Below are 19,308 nucleotides of genomic sequence, written 5' to 3' on the forward strand. Positions count from 1 at the left end.
CAGTATACTGAAAATATTCAGTATTCTTCAGTATTTGGAAATTGGGGGTTCAGTATTTTCAATAAATAGGTACTGAATATTCAGTATTTGAAAATTTTATTCAGTATTTTTCAGTTTTTGGAAATTTTCATGATTCAGTATTTTCATTATTTCTTAAATTCCAAAAAAAATTGCATAAATAAGATGTTTTTTCAAGTAGTTAATGTCAGATTTTTTTCGGCGCTTCGCGCCTCATTTACTTTCCTTTAAATTACCCTATAACTTTGTACATTAATTTTGCATCTTACTCCAAAGACAAAGCCTATAATCACTGTTTATGCAAAAGTGTCAGGAGTTACCCCCCCCCCCCCCCCCCATTTAAGGTGAGTAAATAATTATCAGTCATTTTCTGCTTAATTGGCACAAGAAAATCTAAGAGGCAAAATTAAAAGATCTTTAAAATATCCCCCTAATTATAAAGCTATGATATATGAAATTTTGAAATAAGGAATCATATAAAAAAATACTTATTCAGTATTTGTATTTTTTTGTTCAGTATTTCAGTATTTTTTCTTATTTTAGGATTCAGTATTTTCAGTATTTCCTTTTTTTTCTTCAGTATCAGTATTTTTTTGGTTGTGGCCACACTGCATTTTTGAGCTCAGCACCTATTAAAACCTAACCCTAGACACGTCATAAGCCCTCTCTACTCATTCTACTCTTGGCCTCTCACAGCTGAGCTGCGGCTGTTACCCAGCTGCTATATGGATGGACCGCCACTATTTTTGGTAGCATTTTTGAGCTCAGCACCCAAAAAAACCCACCCCTAGACACGTCATAAGCCCCATCTACTCATTCTCCTCTTGACCGCTCGCAGCTGAGCAGCAGCTGTTACCCAGCTGCCATATGTATTGGCCGCCACTATTTTTGGTAGTATTTTTGAGCTCAGCACCCATATAAACCTAACCCTGGACATGTCACATGCCCTATGTACTCATTATACTCTTGGCCTCTCCCAGCTGAGCTGGCGCCGTTACCCAGCTGCCACATGGATGGGCCGCCAATATTTTTGGTAGCATTTTTGAGCTCAGCACCCATAAAAACCTACCCCTAGACACGTCACAAGCCCTATCTACTCATTCTACTCTTGGCCGCTCGCAGCTGAGCTGCAGCTGTTACCCAGCTGCCATATGGATTGGCCGTCACTATTTTTAGTAGTATTTTTGAGCTCAGCACCCATGAAAACCTACCCTTAGACATGTCACAAGCCCTATCTACTCTTCATACTCTTGGCCGCTGCCAGCCGTTTTCAGCCGGTTCTAGCCGTTAAGCAGCTGATACTAGAAATTTAAAAAATGGTTATTGCTATCATTTTAAATGAATTAAACCAAAACTATGTTTTAAAAAGTTGATTCCTACGTAAATAATCATGAATTTGCCCTAAAAATAGGCCAAAAACGGCTAAACGGCTGAGCTGCAGCCGCCAACCGATACTTTTCCAACTTTTTGTTCAATTTAGGGAAAATAGACCTACCAAGGATTACCCATGCAAAATTTCAGCTCGAAATTCGAATTCTAAGTGCCATTTGCTCACTGATTACGAGATGGTTGCATTAAAAACCCCCCCCTTAGGTAGGTATCTTTTAACATTATTAAATTACCCCCCCCCAAAAAAAATTGTACCCCGGGGATAAATTTTGGGGGGGGAAACAAAAATTTGCGACAAGCTTCACGCGCCATTTTACCCCCCCCCCCCCCCCCAAAAAAAAAAAAAAATCTTGGACGCCCCTGGACACAGATCCGGTTATCTATAATACAAAGTAGAACGATGTCTGTCTGTCTGTTTATAGCGAAGGATCTCGCTAACCGCTGAACCGATCGGGTTCTCCTTAACAGGGTAGCTTCTCATAAGTCCCGGGAAGGTTTATAACTATTTTCTTGGTGGGTGGGACACTCCCCCCTTCAAAAAAAAATTTTCTTTTTAAAACTTAAAGTAAAATAGTGAGGTCGACTTCGGCCCCCCCCCCCCCCAAAGAAATTTAAAAAAAAAAATTTCTTTTAAATCTAAAATACGAAAAATTGGTTTGATCAAAACTCTTGGGGCAAAGCCCCTAGAGGCTAGGGTCGAAGCTGATAGTTTTTATAAAAGGATTATTAAATTATGACACTCTACAAGTGTGAATGTTCGTTTGTCGTACTGTTTTTAAGCTTCGCTTTTATGTATGTTGTCATCATTGTTTTTTTTTATAGGGAAATAGCGAATGTAGTGAATGATAATCTGAAGAAGTTGGTTGAAACTCCAAGTGATACTGTTCTCTTGCCAAGTGAGGAAAATGTAAGTAAAATTATTTCTCGTATTCATTCGAATCCGGTGGATAGGAACCGGTTCTCATCCATACGAAAAAAACTATGTCTAGCATCGTATTATATCCAGCTTTCTACGAATATAAAAATGTGCAATCATAAGATTAAAACCAGTTTTTTTAAGCCCGTGCCTTCGGCACCTCGGGGCTAAAAATACTAGTTTTAATCTTATAATTGTACATTCTATATCCGCGGAAAGCTGTTTATAATACGATGCGAGAAATAACTATCATTGTATTTAAACAATAATTTATGTATTCCTGTTTTAAAAAATAATACAATTTCCTTTTAAATACGGCAAAAGGGGGGGGGGGGGTTTTAATGCAACCATCTCGTAATCAATGTATAAATGGCACTTAGAATTCGAATTTCGATATAAAATTTTGCATGAGTAATCCTTGGTAGGTCTATTTTCCCTAAATCGAACAAAAAGTTGGAAAAGTAACGGCTAACGGCTGGCAGCTCAGCCGCTTAGTAATTTTTTGGCTTTTTTCTATGGAAATAAATCACGAAACCTCTCTCCACATAATGCTCTTTTCCGATCCAAAAAGTTTTTAAACGATTCTAGCCGGTAGTTGCTGGTACTAGAAATCTAAAAAAATATTTTTTGTATCATTTCACATGATTTAAAGCAAAAATATGTTTTAAAATGTTGATTTCTACGTAATTTTTGACAGATTTGCCCTAAAAATAGCCAAAAAACGGCTAAACGGCTGAGCTGTTAGCTGTTACTTTTTCAACTTTTTGTTCGAATTAGGGAAAATAGACCTACCAAGGATTACTCATGCAAAATTTCAGATCGAAATTCGAATTCTAAGTGCCATTTATACATTGATTACGAGATGGTTGCATTAAAAACCCCCCCCCTTATGTAGGTATTGCATTTGTATAATATTGCATATACGGGAAAAGATCTCTAAATTATTCTGTCAATATAGTTTTCAAAGGGTATTAGTAAATTCTACCTTCTTCGTCCACGAAGGGGAGAGAGTAATTTCAAGTGTGATCGCACATTGCTAAAATATTTTGAACTAGCGGCTACGCTCCTAGAGGCCTCTAGGGGCACTTGAGGAGGGGGGAGTCGAATTTGATAACCCAATTTCTTATTTTAGATTTTAAATCCCCCCAACATTTTTAATTTTAGTTAAAAAAATAGTTATAAACCTTCCCAGGACCTATGAGAAGCTACCCTGTTAAGGAGAACCCGATCGGTTCAGAGGTTAGCGAGATCCATCGGTACAGACACACAGATACACAAACAGACAAACATCCTGTTACTTTAGTATAAGGATATCCATTCTAGCATGATCAATAATTACGTACCTAAATAAAATAAATAACTATTCTGACACGCAATGCTTGTTATATTGAGTTTCCCTTGCTCTGCCTATATGTCTGTATTTATTTACCGATAAGTTTCTTTTACTTATCTCTTTTACTTTAGTGATTTCAAAAAATGAATTTATATGTTGATTTCTATCTGTATGGATGTTTCGGGTATAGTCCCTTTCGTAACATCGCACCTTATGGGGCGATTCTTTGTATATTTCACAGTAGCTTTTCTCCTATTTCTAGCCAGTGCGGGGGGCTCTAACCCTGCGGGGCCAATTACCCAACCCTGTGGGACAATCACCTAACCCAATAAAACCTAACCTAACCTAAAATAACCTATAAAAAGCCATTTTAAAAATACGACGAATCGCCCCTTATGTGGCGATGTTACGAAAGGGACTATTCCCGATGTTTCTTGTGTTCATACTCCTTATGATGGGTCATGTTACACCACAATTATGCAGGGGTGTCAATTCTACAAAATTGAATCTGCTAAAAGGAGTGGGGGGGGGGGGGGGGGAATTTAAAAATATGTATTTGGGGGGCGGGGTGTAAAAAATAAGAGAACTGAAAACATTTTTTTCTTCTATTCTCCCCTCCTTCTTGGTGAAAAAAACTAAAAGTATATGTGGGAGGGGGGATAATATGAATAAAATAAACAGTTCTGAAATTATTTTTTCATTTTTTTCCCCTTCCTTGCTGGGAAAAACTAGGAGGGGAAAAATTTTGCAGTAGGGAAAAAAATGAATCTTGCAATTATGTAAAAACTAAAAACAATTTGGATTGACAAGCTTAAACAAATCATTATTTTAGGCAGATCAAAATGTGTATCCAAATCTGAAAGAGACCATACAAGTTCTAGTAAGACAATTACAGAGAGGCACTCAACAATCTAAGGTAAAAATCTATTTACTATAGTAACAGGATGTCTGTCTTTCTGTCCGTACCATTCAAATTCAGGTTAATCAATTACAAAAAGGCACACAACAATCCAAGGTAAAAATTTATATGATATAGTACCATGATGTCTGTCTGTCTGTCTGCCTGTCTGTAACATACAAGTTCTAGTACGACAATTACAGAAAGACACTCAACCATTTAATGATTATGCTAGATTATTTACCTATAGGCCTTCTTATACCATTTTACCTTGAATTGCACTATTTCAAACATCCATGGCGGTCGGGTATCTTTAAAGCTTTTTTATTCCAGGGATGGAGGGACATTGGTCTGTTTATTACAATAGTCCCCAAAGTTTTATTCGTTGTTAAGTCTTATTTTTGACTCACAACATTTTGGACTTAGTTGAATTTTGATTGGTGGGGGCATTAAGTTGAGGGTTCAAGCGTTTCAACCACCAATAGTAATCTACAGAAAGGGTAATTTTGTGTAATATCATTGAGGATGTAAATAAAATTTATTTGCCATTGTCTTATCCCTTTAGATCCCTGATTCCATACGATAGTTATAGATGTTGTGAAACTTGTTGTTTGTGTTTAGGTGGCAGCACTAGACTGGTTGCATCATCTATTTATACAGGAAAACAAAAAGATTCAGTCAAATTAAACCAATTTTAAGTTTTTGTAGCGAAGCTGCTCTGTAGTTTACTTTGTCTGCCCGTCAGTCCTCTACCTCCACTTTCAATTTTAGTTTTAAAAATAGAGAGTAAAAAAAAATCAATGGACGATTTCTCCCTTGTGGATGGTGGTAACCCCCCCCCCCCCTCGAAGTTATCCCAGGACATATACTATAAAGGAGAACCATATTGGTTCAGTGGTTAGTGAGATCCTTCGGTACACAGGGACAGACACAGATCCTGTTACTTTTATCATGTATCCGCGGATCCGCCCCTAGCATCTAGGGGCTCTATATATAAGGAGATATGGAGGGAGCATAAAATAGCTTAAAACCATCCAAAGACTTAAATCTAAACACCTTACTACTTTATATACCTACTAGCGGCTTCGCCCCTAGCCTCTAGGGGCTTCGCCCTATATAGTTATGGGAAGTCAACCCTTCTTAATAGAAATATTAAAAAAAATTATTCTTTGTTTAATTACTCTGTGGTAAAATTAAACCCAGGTTGTGCGCTTTATGCACAAAAATTTAGTTTTGTTCAAATTTAACCCAATTTGTTTGCCGTATACACAAAAATTTCAATTCGTAAAAATTAAACCTAGGTTGTTCGCATACACAAAAATTTAAATTAAAAAAAAAATATTTTTATTTTTTTTTAGGGGGGGGGATTCATGGGGGCTTCGCCCCATGTTGCAGTGGGGTTCCCCCACCCCAATTACTGGTTTTTGTTTAGAAAAATTTTAAAAAATTAAAAATTTTGGAAGTGGGGATTTTTTAATTTTTGGGGGGGTTGGGGTGTCCCACCCCCCAAGAAAATAGCTTAAAACCACCAGAGGACCAGTAGGTATATTCCCAGAAGGGTAGGGCCCAATTTGATCAGCAGTTACTGAGATTTTACAAAAAAAATGTAAAAAAAAAATTTTGGGGGTTGGTTTTTTTATTTTTGGAGGGTTGGGGGTGTCCCACCCCCCAAGAAAATAGCTTAAAACCACCGCAGGACCAATAGGTATATACCCTGAAGAGTAGAATCCGATCGGTTCAGTGGTTACCGAGATCTTAAGCTTCAGACGGACAGACGGACAGACAGACGGACAGGCAAACGGACAGACGGACAGACATCGTTCTACTTTGTATTATAGATACATAATGTGAACTGAATTTTTCTTGGATTTTAAGATCCCGGAATTTATGTTTACCCACGAACATTTGGATTTAGTCTCTCCAGTGCTTCTCAAAACTTTATCAGGTTGGTAGTAGGGTTGGGCCGGATATCTGGCCAACGTTCGATATCCGGCAATTTACCGGATATCCGGCGTCAAAAATCAGCCGGATATCATATAACCGGATAGTTTTAATATCCGGTATCCGGCCGGATTTTGAAAATGACCGGATATCCGGCCCAACCCTAGTTGGTAGTTAATGTTCTATAAATCTACTTTTCGTCTAACTCTTTTTCAGTTTTCCTTTTCCTTACAATCCATATATAAAATTCTGAATCACAGTACATAATGGGGTTGATACCAGGGGACATGAATTTTGAGTGTTCAAACGTTTCATCCACCAATTGTAATTTATAAAGTGGGTATTTTTGTGTATCATCATTTGGGATGCACATCAATTTTCGGCAATTTTGTCATCCCTTTTTAGCCTTGGGTTGTTTTTTCATGTCCTTGTTAAGATATCTAGCTATCTGTATATCTTACTATGTATTTTTCTATCCTCTTTCTATATATCTGCCTATCTTCGTACTATCTATCTAAATCGCAGTGATGAGGTAGTCATTCTGGACCTGGATGTCCTTCCTTTAGATTTCTAGCGTTCTACTTATCTATCCTCTTACTATCTATCTAGATCACAGTGACGAGGTAGTTATTCTTGATCTGGATGTCCTTGCTAAAATATCTAGCCAGAATCGGTCTACATTCATGATATATATAGCATACATATCTAGATCTGTATATCCTTTCTTTAGATATCTATCTATCTATCTTTCTATTATCTATCTAGATCACAGTGACGAGGTAGTCATTCTGGACCTGGATGTCCTGGCAAAGATATCCAGCTATCCTGTTCAGACAAAGGATTCCAAGTCTACAACTTCTGTCCACTTTAAACAGGCGCAACATTATTTATTTATTTTAATACATCTGATATCAAACCAAAAACATTCCTACATTCCTTCGCATCTTATTGTTTCATTTATACTTTAAAGTTAAAACATTAAATATGTTTAAAATCCTATTGAAGAAATTTAGAATGATGAAAACATGTTTTTTTTCATGACATACTGGTGGGAATGCCGTCCCCTAGAGGCTTGAAAGTGGACCCTCTTTCACTTTCAACTTGAGTTGAAAAAAAGATTGGGAGGTCATTTTGTCTCCCCCCAAAAATAGTCATCAGGACCTATGATAGGCTTCAGCATAGAGCAAAACCATATCGGTTCAGCGGTTAGCAAAATCCTTTGGTACACACAGACAAACAATTATTCTGTTTTTTTTTATATACCTAAAGTTTAAGAAATATGCATAGTATAAAACGAATTTGATCTCTTCTAACAAAATCTAAGGTTATTTATCTTCTAACATGTATCCATCCCTTTGAAGTAAATAAATACCCTTTTTACATATACATGGAGTAGCTTTGCTCCGCATAAAAACATTAATATTTTGAAGATTTAACCAAAAATATGTCATCGTGTCAAACATTACATTGACACACCTCTTAGAATTTTATCCGAGGATTTTAGGAATTTTGTTTCGCGCATTTTAAAATTTTCTGGAATTTTTACTTCAAAATAAGATGATTTAGACGTTTTATATCATGTTTTGTAAGAGTTTGATATGTACTTTAATACTTCTTTTTATATTGTAGACAGCATTCCGCAGATAGTCAAATGAAAAAATTAATTAAAGTTTTTTTGGCCCCGAGGGTTTAGAGGCCCGGGTTACAAAACCAGGTTTTTTATTTGATTTGATTCGATACATGGTTTTCCAGTATGGCACAGAGCCGGTTCTAATCCAGAGGATATTAACAGGATTCGAAGCCACGTTGGAATTTACTTTCTCGTATTCATTCGAATCCGGTGGATAGGAACCGGTTCTCATCCACATGAAAAAACTTTGTCTAGCACCGTATTATATCCAGCTTTTTGCGAATATAAAAATGTACAATCATAAGATTAAAACCAGTTATTAAAAGCTGTCTATAATACGATGCGAGAAATAACTATTATTATCCTTTTGGACGTTTAGGAGATCTTAATCAACACAGACACACAAATTTACATAACGACTGTTAAGATTATCTAAATATTTCCAAGTATTTTTAGAAATGTTTAATTAATTAAAAGATTATTAGATTTATTTTAAGAACTATTAAAAAGAGATAAAATGCAATATTTGGACTAGACAAAAAAAAAACAAGGAAGAAAGCATCCATTTTTCGTACCCTATTTTTGCCCGTTGTCTGCTTGACTAGAAATTCACATCTACCTAAAATCATTTATCTCTGATAACAGTCGAGAAAGTCACATTTACCCCAACGGAATGAAGGACAGTCTGAGTGCATTATATAATACAGTAGCTTTGCCGTAAATAATGAAAATCTTAATTAAATAAAATGAAGAAACGCAAAAAGTGGACTCACACATGAAGGGTTGAGACATTGGGCTGCTTATTACTTAAGCCCCTAAAGTTTTATAATAACGTTTTATTATTTGTTGTATTAACAACTTTGGATTTTGATTGGTTGGTTCATTAAGCTGTGTGTACCAACGTTTCAACCACCAATTGTAATCTACAGAAGGGGTAATTTCCTGTATCATCATTGGAGATGTACATTTATTTATTGGCCATTTTCTTATCCCTTTAGATCCCTGGGGAATCTACAATCCTTGAATCATTTAGCCATTTACCTCTAACAGCAACTGGGTAAGTTGTATTTTTCCCATAGCGTTAACGTTAAATATTAGATTTGACGTTACTAATAAAAATCAAAGAAAAGGAGAAACCCATGGATATTAAGGGATAAGACACTGGACATTAAATTGAAGTACATCCCCAATGAAGATACACCTTGCTGTAGATTACAATTTGTGGTTGAAACGTTTGGACACTCAAGTTAATGAACCAATTAATCCAAATTAATGAAAGGCCCCAAAGTTGTTGAGCCAATGAATAAGAAAACGTTATTATAAAACTTTGAGGACTAGTGTAATAAACAGCCTAATGTCTCCTTCCTCCCTGAGAAATTTAAGAGCAGAAATGACGTACGGACTGGGTTTACAATGAAGATTCGCAGCGCTTGAAAAATAATGAAAGACTAGATCCTGAAAGAAAAACAAAAGATATTTATTAGACGAGGGGAGATAAAACTAATAAAACAAAAATTCGCCAAGAATTTCCAATCAAAACAAATCATTTTTCTTTTATAACATATTTTGCTGCAATTATTCTTTTTGTAACCTATTTTGTTAATAGCGAAACTACTCTGTAATTAACTTTGTCTATACGTAAAGGTATGGGGGGAATGTTATTTTCTGGGTTGCTATTGGAGATAGACAACTAAAATTTTTGGTGAAGATTTCTATGAAATATGCGCATCAAATCTATACATTGAATTATTTGTCATGCTTCAAAAGAAATGAATCTTATTTTTAAAAGAGTTCTTGATTTAAGTTTTACATAGGGTTAACTTTTTTTTTCTTTGTTATGAGAACTGAACATCTGCTCTATAACTCACTTTGTCCGTTTGTCCATTTTATGATTTTTTTTGTTGTGCTTTGCTACTTATGGATGTTGTCATCCTTGTTTCTTTTCTTAAGTAGTACAGCAATAACAAACTTTCTAAATTTTAGCCGGAGAAAGAACAGTTAACTGTAATAATTATTTTGGTTTTCTAAAGAAATTGGGTATAATCATTGAAGTGCATAAATACGAACAAACCTATTGTTTTCATGTTGTACGGACAATTCTTTATGTCTTCATTTGCTCAATTACGGTTTTTCCAGTATTAATATCCACTGTATTAGAATTAGTTTGAGCCAGACTGGAAAATCATGTATCGTAATGTGAATCATTTTAATACTAATAAGATAAAGATCATAAGTTTCTGGCCAACAAAACTGAAACTAATCTTAATTCATCATTTTACTAGCCGTGGAAAGCTGTCTATAATACGATGCGATAAATAACTTTTCTCGCAATGATTGCGTGCTGACGTACTATAATCATAAAATGATGTATTATAATATTATTAAATGTAAGTTATAAAGAAAATTCTGTAAAAATCTTAGGTAACATTTATTAAAAATTAAAGTTTATAATTAGGGTTTTTCTGTAAAACTTTTTATGATTTAATTCATAGTTACGTAAAATGCTTTCATAATTAAGTCTTGATTGCTAACACATAATTGTATTTAACTCTTTTAAAATGCTCAATAGAAAATCGTATACGATTCTATATAAAGTTATTCTAATATAAGGTTTCTAAAAAGTTGAAAACGAGCTATTTGACCCAAAAGGCTTTTTTGATGTATAAAACCCTAAAATATTTAAATTGAAATTGAACGCAAACTTGCATGAACGAAAAATCAAAAATCGATTAGGTATAAATAATGTTGTAATATCAGTTTATAACGAGTTTACTGAAGCTTTTCTCAGCGGATAGAAACCTGTTGGAGACCAAGGCATTTCATAATCTTTAAAAAGTAACAGGATCTGTGTCAGTGTGTCTGTACTGAAGAATCTATGTAACCGCTGAACAGATATCATTATGGTTCTCCTCTATAGGTTTTCATAGATCCTGGGAAGGTTTTAATTTTTTTTGTTAAAGGGTTAATTGTTGAACCATATCGATCCAGCGGTTAGCAAGACCCTCCGGTACTAACACACAAGATAGATATCCTGTTACTTTTATATAAGGATAGGATTTAAATCTTTACTTCTATTTTTTCGAAATCTTTTTATGTCTGCTTTTTATTTTCTGTTGTACTTTAAATACTGAAGAATAAACAAAGTTTCAAATATTTTAATCTCCTTACAGCAATGCATTATCATCTTAGAAATAAAGTTTTTAGGTAATGAAAATTCTTTTCTACTTTATGTACTATATATTAGAGGCCTCAAAGGTCACTGTATGTGGGGAGTTGGGGATTTTTAAGTTCTTCTATTCACTGTTAGCGAGATCCTTTGTTACAAACAAACAGACATCCTGTTACTTTTATATGAGAAAGTGTTTTTTGGACTAATAAGCTGCCAAAATGGGGGGGGGGGGGAGAGCGGATATGACACTTTTAAAAACTTCAAGTCAAAGGAACTATAAAAGAGTTACGGCACTGAAATTTGGCATGGAGGGGGGGGGGGGGGGGGGTGGATTCTGTACCCAACCTGGCACTGTGAGAGAAACCGTAAAAATACATTTTAGCTTCGTAATACTTGTTTCTGGAAATAATAAATTTCATTTAAGTCGACTGAAGTAAGTCTAATCCTACTTTTATTTTGAATTAATGCTATTTTTAATTACAAGTTTAGACTATCAAATACTTTACTTAAGTCTAAAGTGCATAAATATCTTCTATTTATGGCTACATCGTAATTCGGTAATAAACAAACTCTTATAGCTCATAACACTGCGTGCGTATAATATACATATTGTTATAAACGAAGCTTTTCTTTATAATGGCCTGTATATATCAAATACGGTTAGATCTTTTCGTTATTTTAGATATGTTAAAATTGTACTTTAAATTTCAAATTTTAAAAATACAAGTTTCAATATCATAAACAATTTTTCAACAATTTTGAGTATACATTTAAATTTATATCATGTTTATTTAGTTTTGACACTTCAAAAGTGTTCTGTTCGTTTTATTGACGTTGCCATCGGCCTTGTTTAATTGAGATTATGAAATGGTATTAGGGATCTTTTATTATTCGGCAGCTATGTGTTCTACTAAAGGCAGAAGATATCTATAGGGTAAGAATTTTGACTAAAAGGTATAGTTGCATTAATTGCATTTGAGAAAAAAGTTTCATGCTGCTTTAGTAATCAGGTAGGAAATTGAAATTCTTTCAAATATATGCCCTATAAATGTAGTTTAAACCATTAAATAGTTCAAAATATACAGTTCACGAAGTTCAAATGCATTTCGTGCAACTACCCCTTTATATAAATCTTAATCGAAATTTTTAAAAATTACATTACCTAAACATTTTAACCACCTTTTTTATTCAATGGCTCCAAAACTTTCGGTACATTTACTTATTTTTTATTTGTTTTTCAAAACTAGTAGGTAGTGTTAAAACGTTTCAACCAATAATGTTAATTTACAAAGCCGAATCAATGTTCTATGCGAGTTTATTTACTTCAGGTGTATTAGATACAAATTTTGATTAAACAGTTTTCGTCATAATTAATTTCACAATGTTGCTCGAATAAAACATTTCATAAAAACTAGGAGCTTTATGTGTAGATAGGAACCAAATGGATGAACGTACTTGTTTTATTCATAACTAGTATAAGAAGGCATAAAAATAGCCTTTAATAGCCTAGACTAGCGCAAATAAATGCGCGAAAATAACCTATATAACGCCTTCTTTCCATGTGCATTATTTAAGTTTGGCTATTGCAGATTATTACTAGGCTTTTTAATGCCTGTTTTAGCGATGTAAGAGCATAACATGTACGTTCAGCTGTTATTAGTTTTTTTTTTATAAAACTAAGGTACAATCCTTTACCGTGAACTGTACTAGATCCAGGAATTTTAAAAAAACTTTAATTTATATTCTTCGTTGAAAAGATACAAATTATAATAGTTCAACTCCTAGTATATTAATGTACATTATTTTTCTTATATTTAGTCGTTTTCTGAGCTTTTGGTGCATGAAGAAAATTTGAAATTTTCTCGGTAAGTGTTATCCGAACATATAAAGTAGTAAGGTTTTTGTTTGTCCGTTAGGATCTCGATTACTTACTGCCTAACCAATATTTTTTCAATTTTATAAATGCTTTACATGATATCTACTAAGCTGGTTGTAGTCTACTATTTCTTTTTTTTTCACTCGAAGTCAGAGCTTCCATAAACAAACTAGAGGCACTTTAAATTACAAAGAGAGGAGTAAGTTGCGCTAAAAATCCGTAAAGGTTGTGAGTTTTAAGTTAAAAACAGTAGTATAGAACGATAAAAATTTATGTTAACTTTAAAAAAAAATTTTGTCTATAGTTCTTTTCAAGAAGAAATACTCATTATACACATGATTTAGTTAATAATATCGTTGTACTATTATTTTTAAGCCTTAGGGTAAGGCGGGGGAAGTTTCGGTAAGGGGCTATTTTCGGTAATTTCGACCTACCTTCATTAAATGACCTTTTTCTCCATGTTCCTTTCAAATGACAGAAAAAAACATAAAAGCAAATTTGTTCCTTATTAAATTGCCTACAAAAAAGTATAAAATTTTTTGTGAGATGAATATTAAGGGTACTTATTGGGTCGTAAAGTCGGACGAAAATTTTTTTTTTTCCAAAAATTTTTTACTAGGTGTGTAAAGATCGACGTACACAAAAATTGGTAAGACCTAGAGCTGATCCGTAAAAACTTTTTGAACTAAGAATTGCCCGCTCTTTCCAAATCTGTTGAGAGCTTTAAAATCGGGGTAATATTTTTTTCAAAAATGACCAAAGTTGGCGCCGGGGGAAATTTCGGTAATTTCAAAAGAAATTAAAATTCAACTTTTAAGGTCATGTTTTCATGTTTTCTTTTGTCAAATCTATTATTCCATATGGACTTTTTAAGAATTAGGCCTAAAAATGAATAGAACAGATAAAAAACAAAAAAAAAATTAATTTTATTTTTTGAAGCAAATTTTTGCGAGGAAAAAATCAAAATTTCTGGTCCTTTGAAAAAAAATATTTTTGACATAGGAGGAATAGTCCGATCTTTATGAATTTTTTTGTGGTTAATTCCAATAACCTATACTAATTATGATTTATTACGCTTGTTTGGTCGTTTGGCCTTTTTTCATCGATTTTTTTAAGGTTAAAATGTAGTCAAGATTTTTTGCAAAGATGAAACTTTTGCTTCAAATTCGATTATTGAGGTCAATTTTTAATCAATTTTCATGTTTTTTAGTCTAAATCTATAGTTCAATGTGAGCTTTTATAGGATCAGGCCTAAAAAGTAAGAAAATACGTTTTTTTCTTATATTAATTTTAAGTTTTTTTTTTTAAAATTTTCTATAAAAAAAATCGAAAATTCGCGTCTTTCAAAAAATTTCATTTTTAACATAGAAGGAATAGTCCGATCATTATGAAATTTTTTGTGGATAATCCCTATAACCTATACTAATTATGATTATTTATGTTCGACTGGCCGTTTGGCCGTTTTTCATCGATTTTTTTAGGTTTTTTTAGCGGGGGAATTTTCGGTAACTTTTTTGCGGTCAATTTCGGCAAACTTCTAAAAGTCCTAGGATAACGTCCTTTTAGGACCTGATAGACCTTCCCATAAGCTTTCTACCGGTCTTGGTTTCATTTGAAAATATTAATATTTACCCCATTTTTTTTCAAAAAAACCGAAAAAATACCGAAATTTCCCCCCCCTTACCCTAAATTTCACACCTTTACGGATTTTTAGTGCAACCTACTCCTCCCTTTGATAATATTTACGCCTTTTGGGTTATGGTACTTGCTTTATCGAAAATAAGCTTTAATATGAAATAATTCAGTTTTTTTGTATAAGAGCAAAACTTTTGGTCTAAAAAGAACAACATTACAATATGTTGTACGTTTCAACAGAGAAGAAAAAGATAATGATAGTTATTTCCCGCATCGTATTATAAACAGCTTTCCGTGGATATAGAATGTACAATTATAAGATTAAAACCAGTTTTTTAGCCCCGTGGTGCCAATATGGCCTTGAAACCGATTGTTAACCGCTGGATTATAATTATAATGGTTATATTTAACATCAAGTATCGAATTTTAGACAATTTTCTATGATTAAAAATAACAATTATACTAAATATAACTAGTATTGTTAGCACTGGCCTTATTCACAAAACTGGAATTAATATTAATATTTCATTTTACTATCCTTGGAAAGCTGTCTATAATACGATGCTATAATTAATAAAAGACTCTTCCAAAATTAAAATTACATTGTTTAAAGAGTTAAATGTTTGTGAAGCGACGAAAATAAATTATCTAGGTGATAAAGAAACTTAGAGTTTATAAAACAAACTTTTAATTTAATTTTCACTTAGAAAATTCTAAGATAAAGGGATGCTTTATTTAAGTTTTAGATTTAGGATCCAGGACCAAAATAGATATAAATTTATCTTATTACTTAAAGTAGTAAGGTTTTTTTTGTGTCTGAGCCTAAGATCTCGGTAATTGCTAGTCCGAATTGTTTGTACTTTTTAGGGAAGCTTTATATATGTCTTGGGTTGTTTTAGGCTACTTAATTGAATTTTCGCGTTCTCTCTCAGAGGCGAAGCAACTTTATTTAATACTTATATATTTGCAGTAACTTTTGTTTAATGAAATCTTCCAATTTTTAAAATTTACAAAACAGCCTGCTTTAATTCATCAAGATCTGACATGACAGATCTGTATAGGAAATAAATGTCTATATATGAGCTCAAGTTTTCCAAGTGATAAATGTTTAAAACTCATAGTGCTCCAATAATTCCGTAATAAACTCTCATTGACCTGAACGATAAGACTCATTATTTTACTGTATGAAGAATAAATTCATTTTTTTATTTCATGTTGCTATTTGAATTATATTGAAGTATTAAATTTCTATCCATAAAACAGAAAATTTAAATTTATAACACAGTAGGTAAATAAAAGAAAACTTAGTTTTAAAATAATTTGATACTAGCGATACGTGTGTAATGTGGTCAGATATTGAACTAAAATTTAACAGTTAACTAAGCATTTTAACCCTTTCAGGACGATAATTTGAAATAAAAAAATATTAAGATCCTAAAATAGTTTAAAGAAAGAAATCGTCAGGGTGAAGGTAATGAAAGAATAAAGTTAATAGTCAGAATTCAGATAACCAAAAGAAAGTAAATAAAACATTGAATGCACCTAGCTAAAAGCGAGTCAATTATATCGAGCCCAACTCTAGTATTGTATATATATTGGTTCTAGATAGTTTAGATTATGTTAGGAATTTGGTTTATTTTTCAATTTTTTAAGTTTTAAACGTTATGAAGGAGTGGGAGGGTTCTTCAAAGGAATTTATTATTTTATTTTTAAGACTTTATGTAGATTCTATTGTGTTTAACTTGATACTTGAAATCCGTGATGTACAACTTTCAAGTTTAAAGTTTTTCTTTTATCTTGTTAAAAGTAAGCAAAGTAAAAGTGTTAGATGATTTATATTAGAGCGCTTTGTGTTGACACTATAGTGTTCTGACTGTTTTCATGTACAATTACCAGCGGCTACGCCTCCCAGAGGCCTCTAGGGGCACTTGAGTTTGGTGAGGTTGAAGGTCGTGATCTTCTCAAATTTTCAATTTTATTTTTAACAAGGATCTAAAGGGATACGTATAAAATTGATGTGCACCAACAATGATTATAAACAAAATCACCCCTTTTGTACAATAAAAATTATTCACTGAATCGATTGGACACTACTAGTTGGTGAACATGCCAATCTAAGATGTGTTAAAAGTACCCAAAGTTTTCATGTCAACGAATAAGAAACTTGATTATTAACTTTGGGTACCAATTTAAAATTTACAGGCAAAGGTCAAAGAAATATAAACCCCACACTATGAGTTTAGAACTCTATTCTAATAATCTATAGGTAGAAAGTACACAACAAGTCTGTAAAACAATACCAGTTTAGACTTCAAAGTTTACGTGGATTTTTTTTAGTGAAAATGTCTCATTGTTTGGTTTGATAAACAGGGAAAAATTCAGGGAAAACTTTTTTATTAGTTTCTGATCATGTTTCTTATTTGGTTGGCCTAATAATTTTGGCTACTTTTTAAAAGTGAAGCTTTTCTATAATTAGGGTCGGTACGTCCGTCCGTAACGGATAGCTTTTTTCGCTAATTTAGGCATGTTAGAATTGTCCTATTGATTTCATACTTTGTATGGTGATTCCTGTAGTAGTTAGGTACGATTTAGAAAGCGTAACAACTCTATAATTATTACCAGAATGTCCGTACGTCCATTTTAAACATGTTGATTTTTTTTACTTTTTTTAACAACAAATTTTTATGTGATCTGATAATCCGATTGATCTGATTTTTGGTTTACTGACTCCTGGGACAACAAACTACAATATTTTAAGCGAAGCAACTCTATAATCAAGTCATAGAAATGTAAGTATGTCCATAAACATTATTCTGTATCAAGCAGTTTTTCAACAATTTTACTTACAATTTTGCTTCGACATTTATACATTTATATTCTGATTATTCAGTTCTGACACTATACAAGTGTTAGTGTCCGTTTGTCCTACCGTTTCAGTGCTTCGCTTTTATGGATGTTGTCATCCTTGTTTAAGGTTAGCTTTTTTGGTTTACTAACCAACTAGGTACAAAAGATGTAATTGTATATTATTTTTAATATATTGACAAGAAGTAGAAGTAGGTTTTTTTTACCTTGCTAACCGCTGCGGGGGCCATATTATAGCGTGGTTTCCCAGTGGCCAGTACCCAACATAACATAATATGTCCTGCAATAAAGTAATAAACAAAGTAAACGAAAAACATCCCCACCTTTATATCTTATTAAGGGGGGGGGGAGGTAAGTGCTTTGAAGGAATACGACTTTTGTTTTTAACATTATTTTTATGTTTTAGGTTAATGGTTGAGACTCTTTCTACAATTCTTCTTACTTCTAGTGAGCTTTATGATTTGAGGTGAGATTATTAAATACAGGGCAGTTTATTACACTAGTCCCCCAAGTTTTATAATCATGTTTTCCTATTCATTGGCCTAACATTATTGTGGGACTTTAATTGAATTTTGAGTTTTTGGCTCATTAAGTTAACTATCCAAATGTTTAAACGACTAATTGTGATCTACAGAAAGGGTAACAGCATTGGGGATATACATTAATTTATTATCCAATGTCTTATCCTTGATTATAAAGAAACAAGGATGAAACTATCTATAAAGCCATAGCTCTATATAATCAGACTATAGGACAAACGAACATTAAAACTTGTCAAATGTCAAATAAAATTGTCCTTGTTCACTTTCCAAGTGTTTAATTACGTTGATTTAAATAAAAAGTTTTAAATTTTCTTCAATTAAGATTTATAAGTTAGGTGAATAGAAAAATTATGAAACTTGTTTAATTAGTCCTTAGTATTAAAAAGCGAGGATGACAACATCCATAAGTAGTGAAGCACAAAAAAGCATGGAATGGACAAACTAAAAATTAGTAATATTTGATATTCAGTTGTCATAACAAAGAAAAGAAAAAGAGAGTATGCAAAAACTCAAAGCAAATCACGAAACCTTTTAAAAATAAGGTCTTTACTTACCGACATTCAGACATTTTTTTTCGTGTTCACGTTTTATGAATGTAAATTTGAAAGGGATTATTTTAGCGAGAATATAAGAAATATTTCAATTTTCCTTCTATTTGATTTTTGCATATTCTCTTTTTTTTCTTTGTTATGACAACTGCACATCTGTTATATAACATTGTCCGTTTATCCATTCAATATTCATTTTGTGCTTCCCCACTTATGGATGTTGTCATCCTTGTTATTTTCTAAATGAAAAGATTTTTGAAGAATTAATTTAATTACCTTTTGCATCAATAATTTCTTAAAATTAGTTTAAAATTAGATAAGAGCCGGTTCTCAATGTATCGTATTGTATCCATTTTTGTATAGATATATAAAGATATACAATCATACTATTAAAACAAGTATTGTTGGCCCGTACCTTCGGCATCTCGAGGTTAATTGTACATTTTATATCCGCGGAAAGCTGTTTATAATACGATGCTATTCCTGTTTAGATCGATGCTGCGAGAATTGAAATCTCGTGACAGCTGCCAGCTGTTTTGCAGCCTTTA

At 32.9% G+C, this 19,308-nt stretch overlaps 2 protein-coding genes across 3 annotated transcripts in view; one reads left to right on the plus strand and one right to left on the minus strand.

Annotated features, from left to right (window-relative positions):
- The window catches only part of LOC145305885 (protein FAM221B-like), a 519,245-nt gene that overhangs the window by 66,177 nt on the left and 433,760 nt on the right, over positions 1 to 19,308 (minus strand). The gene's annotated exons all lie outside the window — the stretch shown is intronic.
- Positions 1 to 19,308, plus strand: part of LOC145306154 (protein VAC14 homolog) — a 44,002-nt gene that overhangs the window by 16,397 nt on the left and 8,297 nt on the right. The window contains exons 15-24 of the mRNA XM_080148132.1: positions 2,230 to 2,314; positions 4,489 to 4,572; positions 5,176 to 5,212; positions 6,428 to 6,499; positions 7,261 to 7,370; positions 10,883 to 10,939; positions 12,172 to 12,228; positions 13,113 to 13,159; positions 18,077 to 18,136; positions 19,252 to 19,308. The exon at positions 19,252 to 19,308 is cut by the window's right edge and continues 22 nt beyond it. Of these exons, the coding sequence (XP_080004258.1) occupies positions 2,230 to 2,314; positions 4,489 to 4,572; positions 5,176 to 5,212; positions 6,428 to 6,499; positions 7,261 to 7,370; positions 10,883 to 10,939; positions 12,172 to 12,228; positions 13,113 to 13,159; positions 18,077 to 18,136; positions 19,252 to 19,308 (666 nt within the window). The remainder of the gene's footprint in view (positions 1 to 2,229; positions 2,315 to 4,488; positions 4,573 to 5,175; positions 5,213 to 6,427; positions 6,500 to 7,260; positions 7,371 to 10,882; positions 10,940 to 12,171; positions 12,229 to 13,112; positions 13,160 to 18,076; positions 18,137 to 19,251) is intronic.

This window comes from Acartia tonsa, chromosome 14 (assembly GCF_053477335.1).
Source record: "Acartia tonsa isolate MP-2025a chromosome 14, ASM5347733v1, whole genome shotgun sequence".
NCBI classification, from domain to species: Eukaryota; Metazoa; Arthropoda; class Copepoda; order Calanoida; family Acartiidae; genus Acartia; species Acartia tonsa.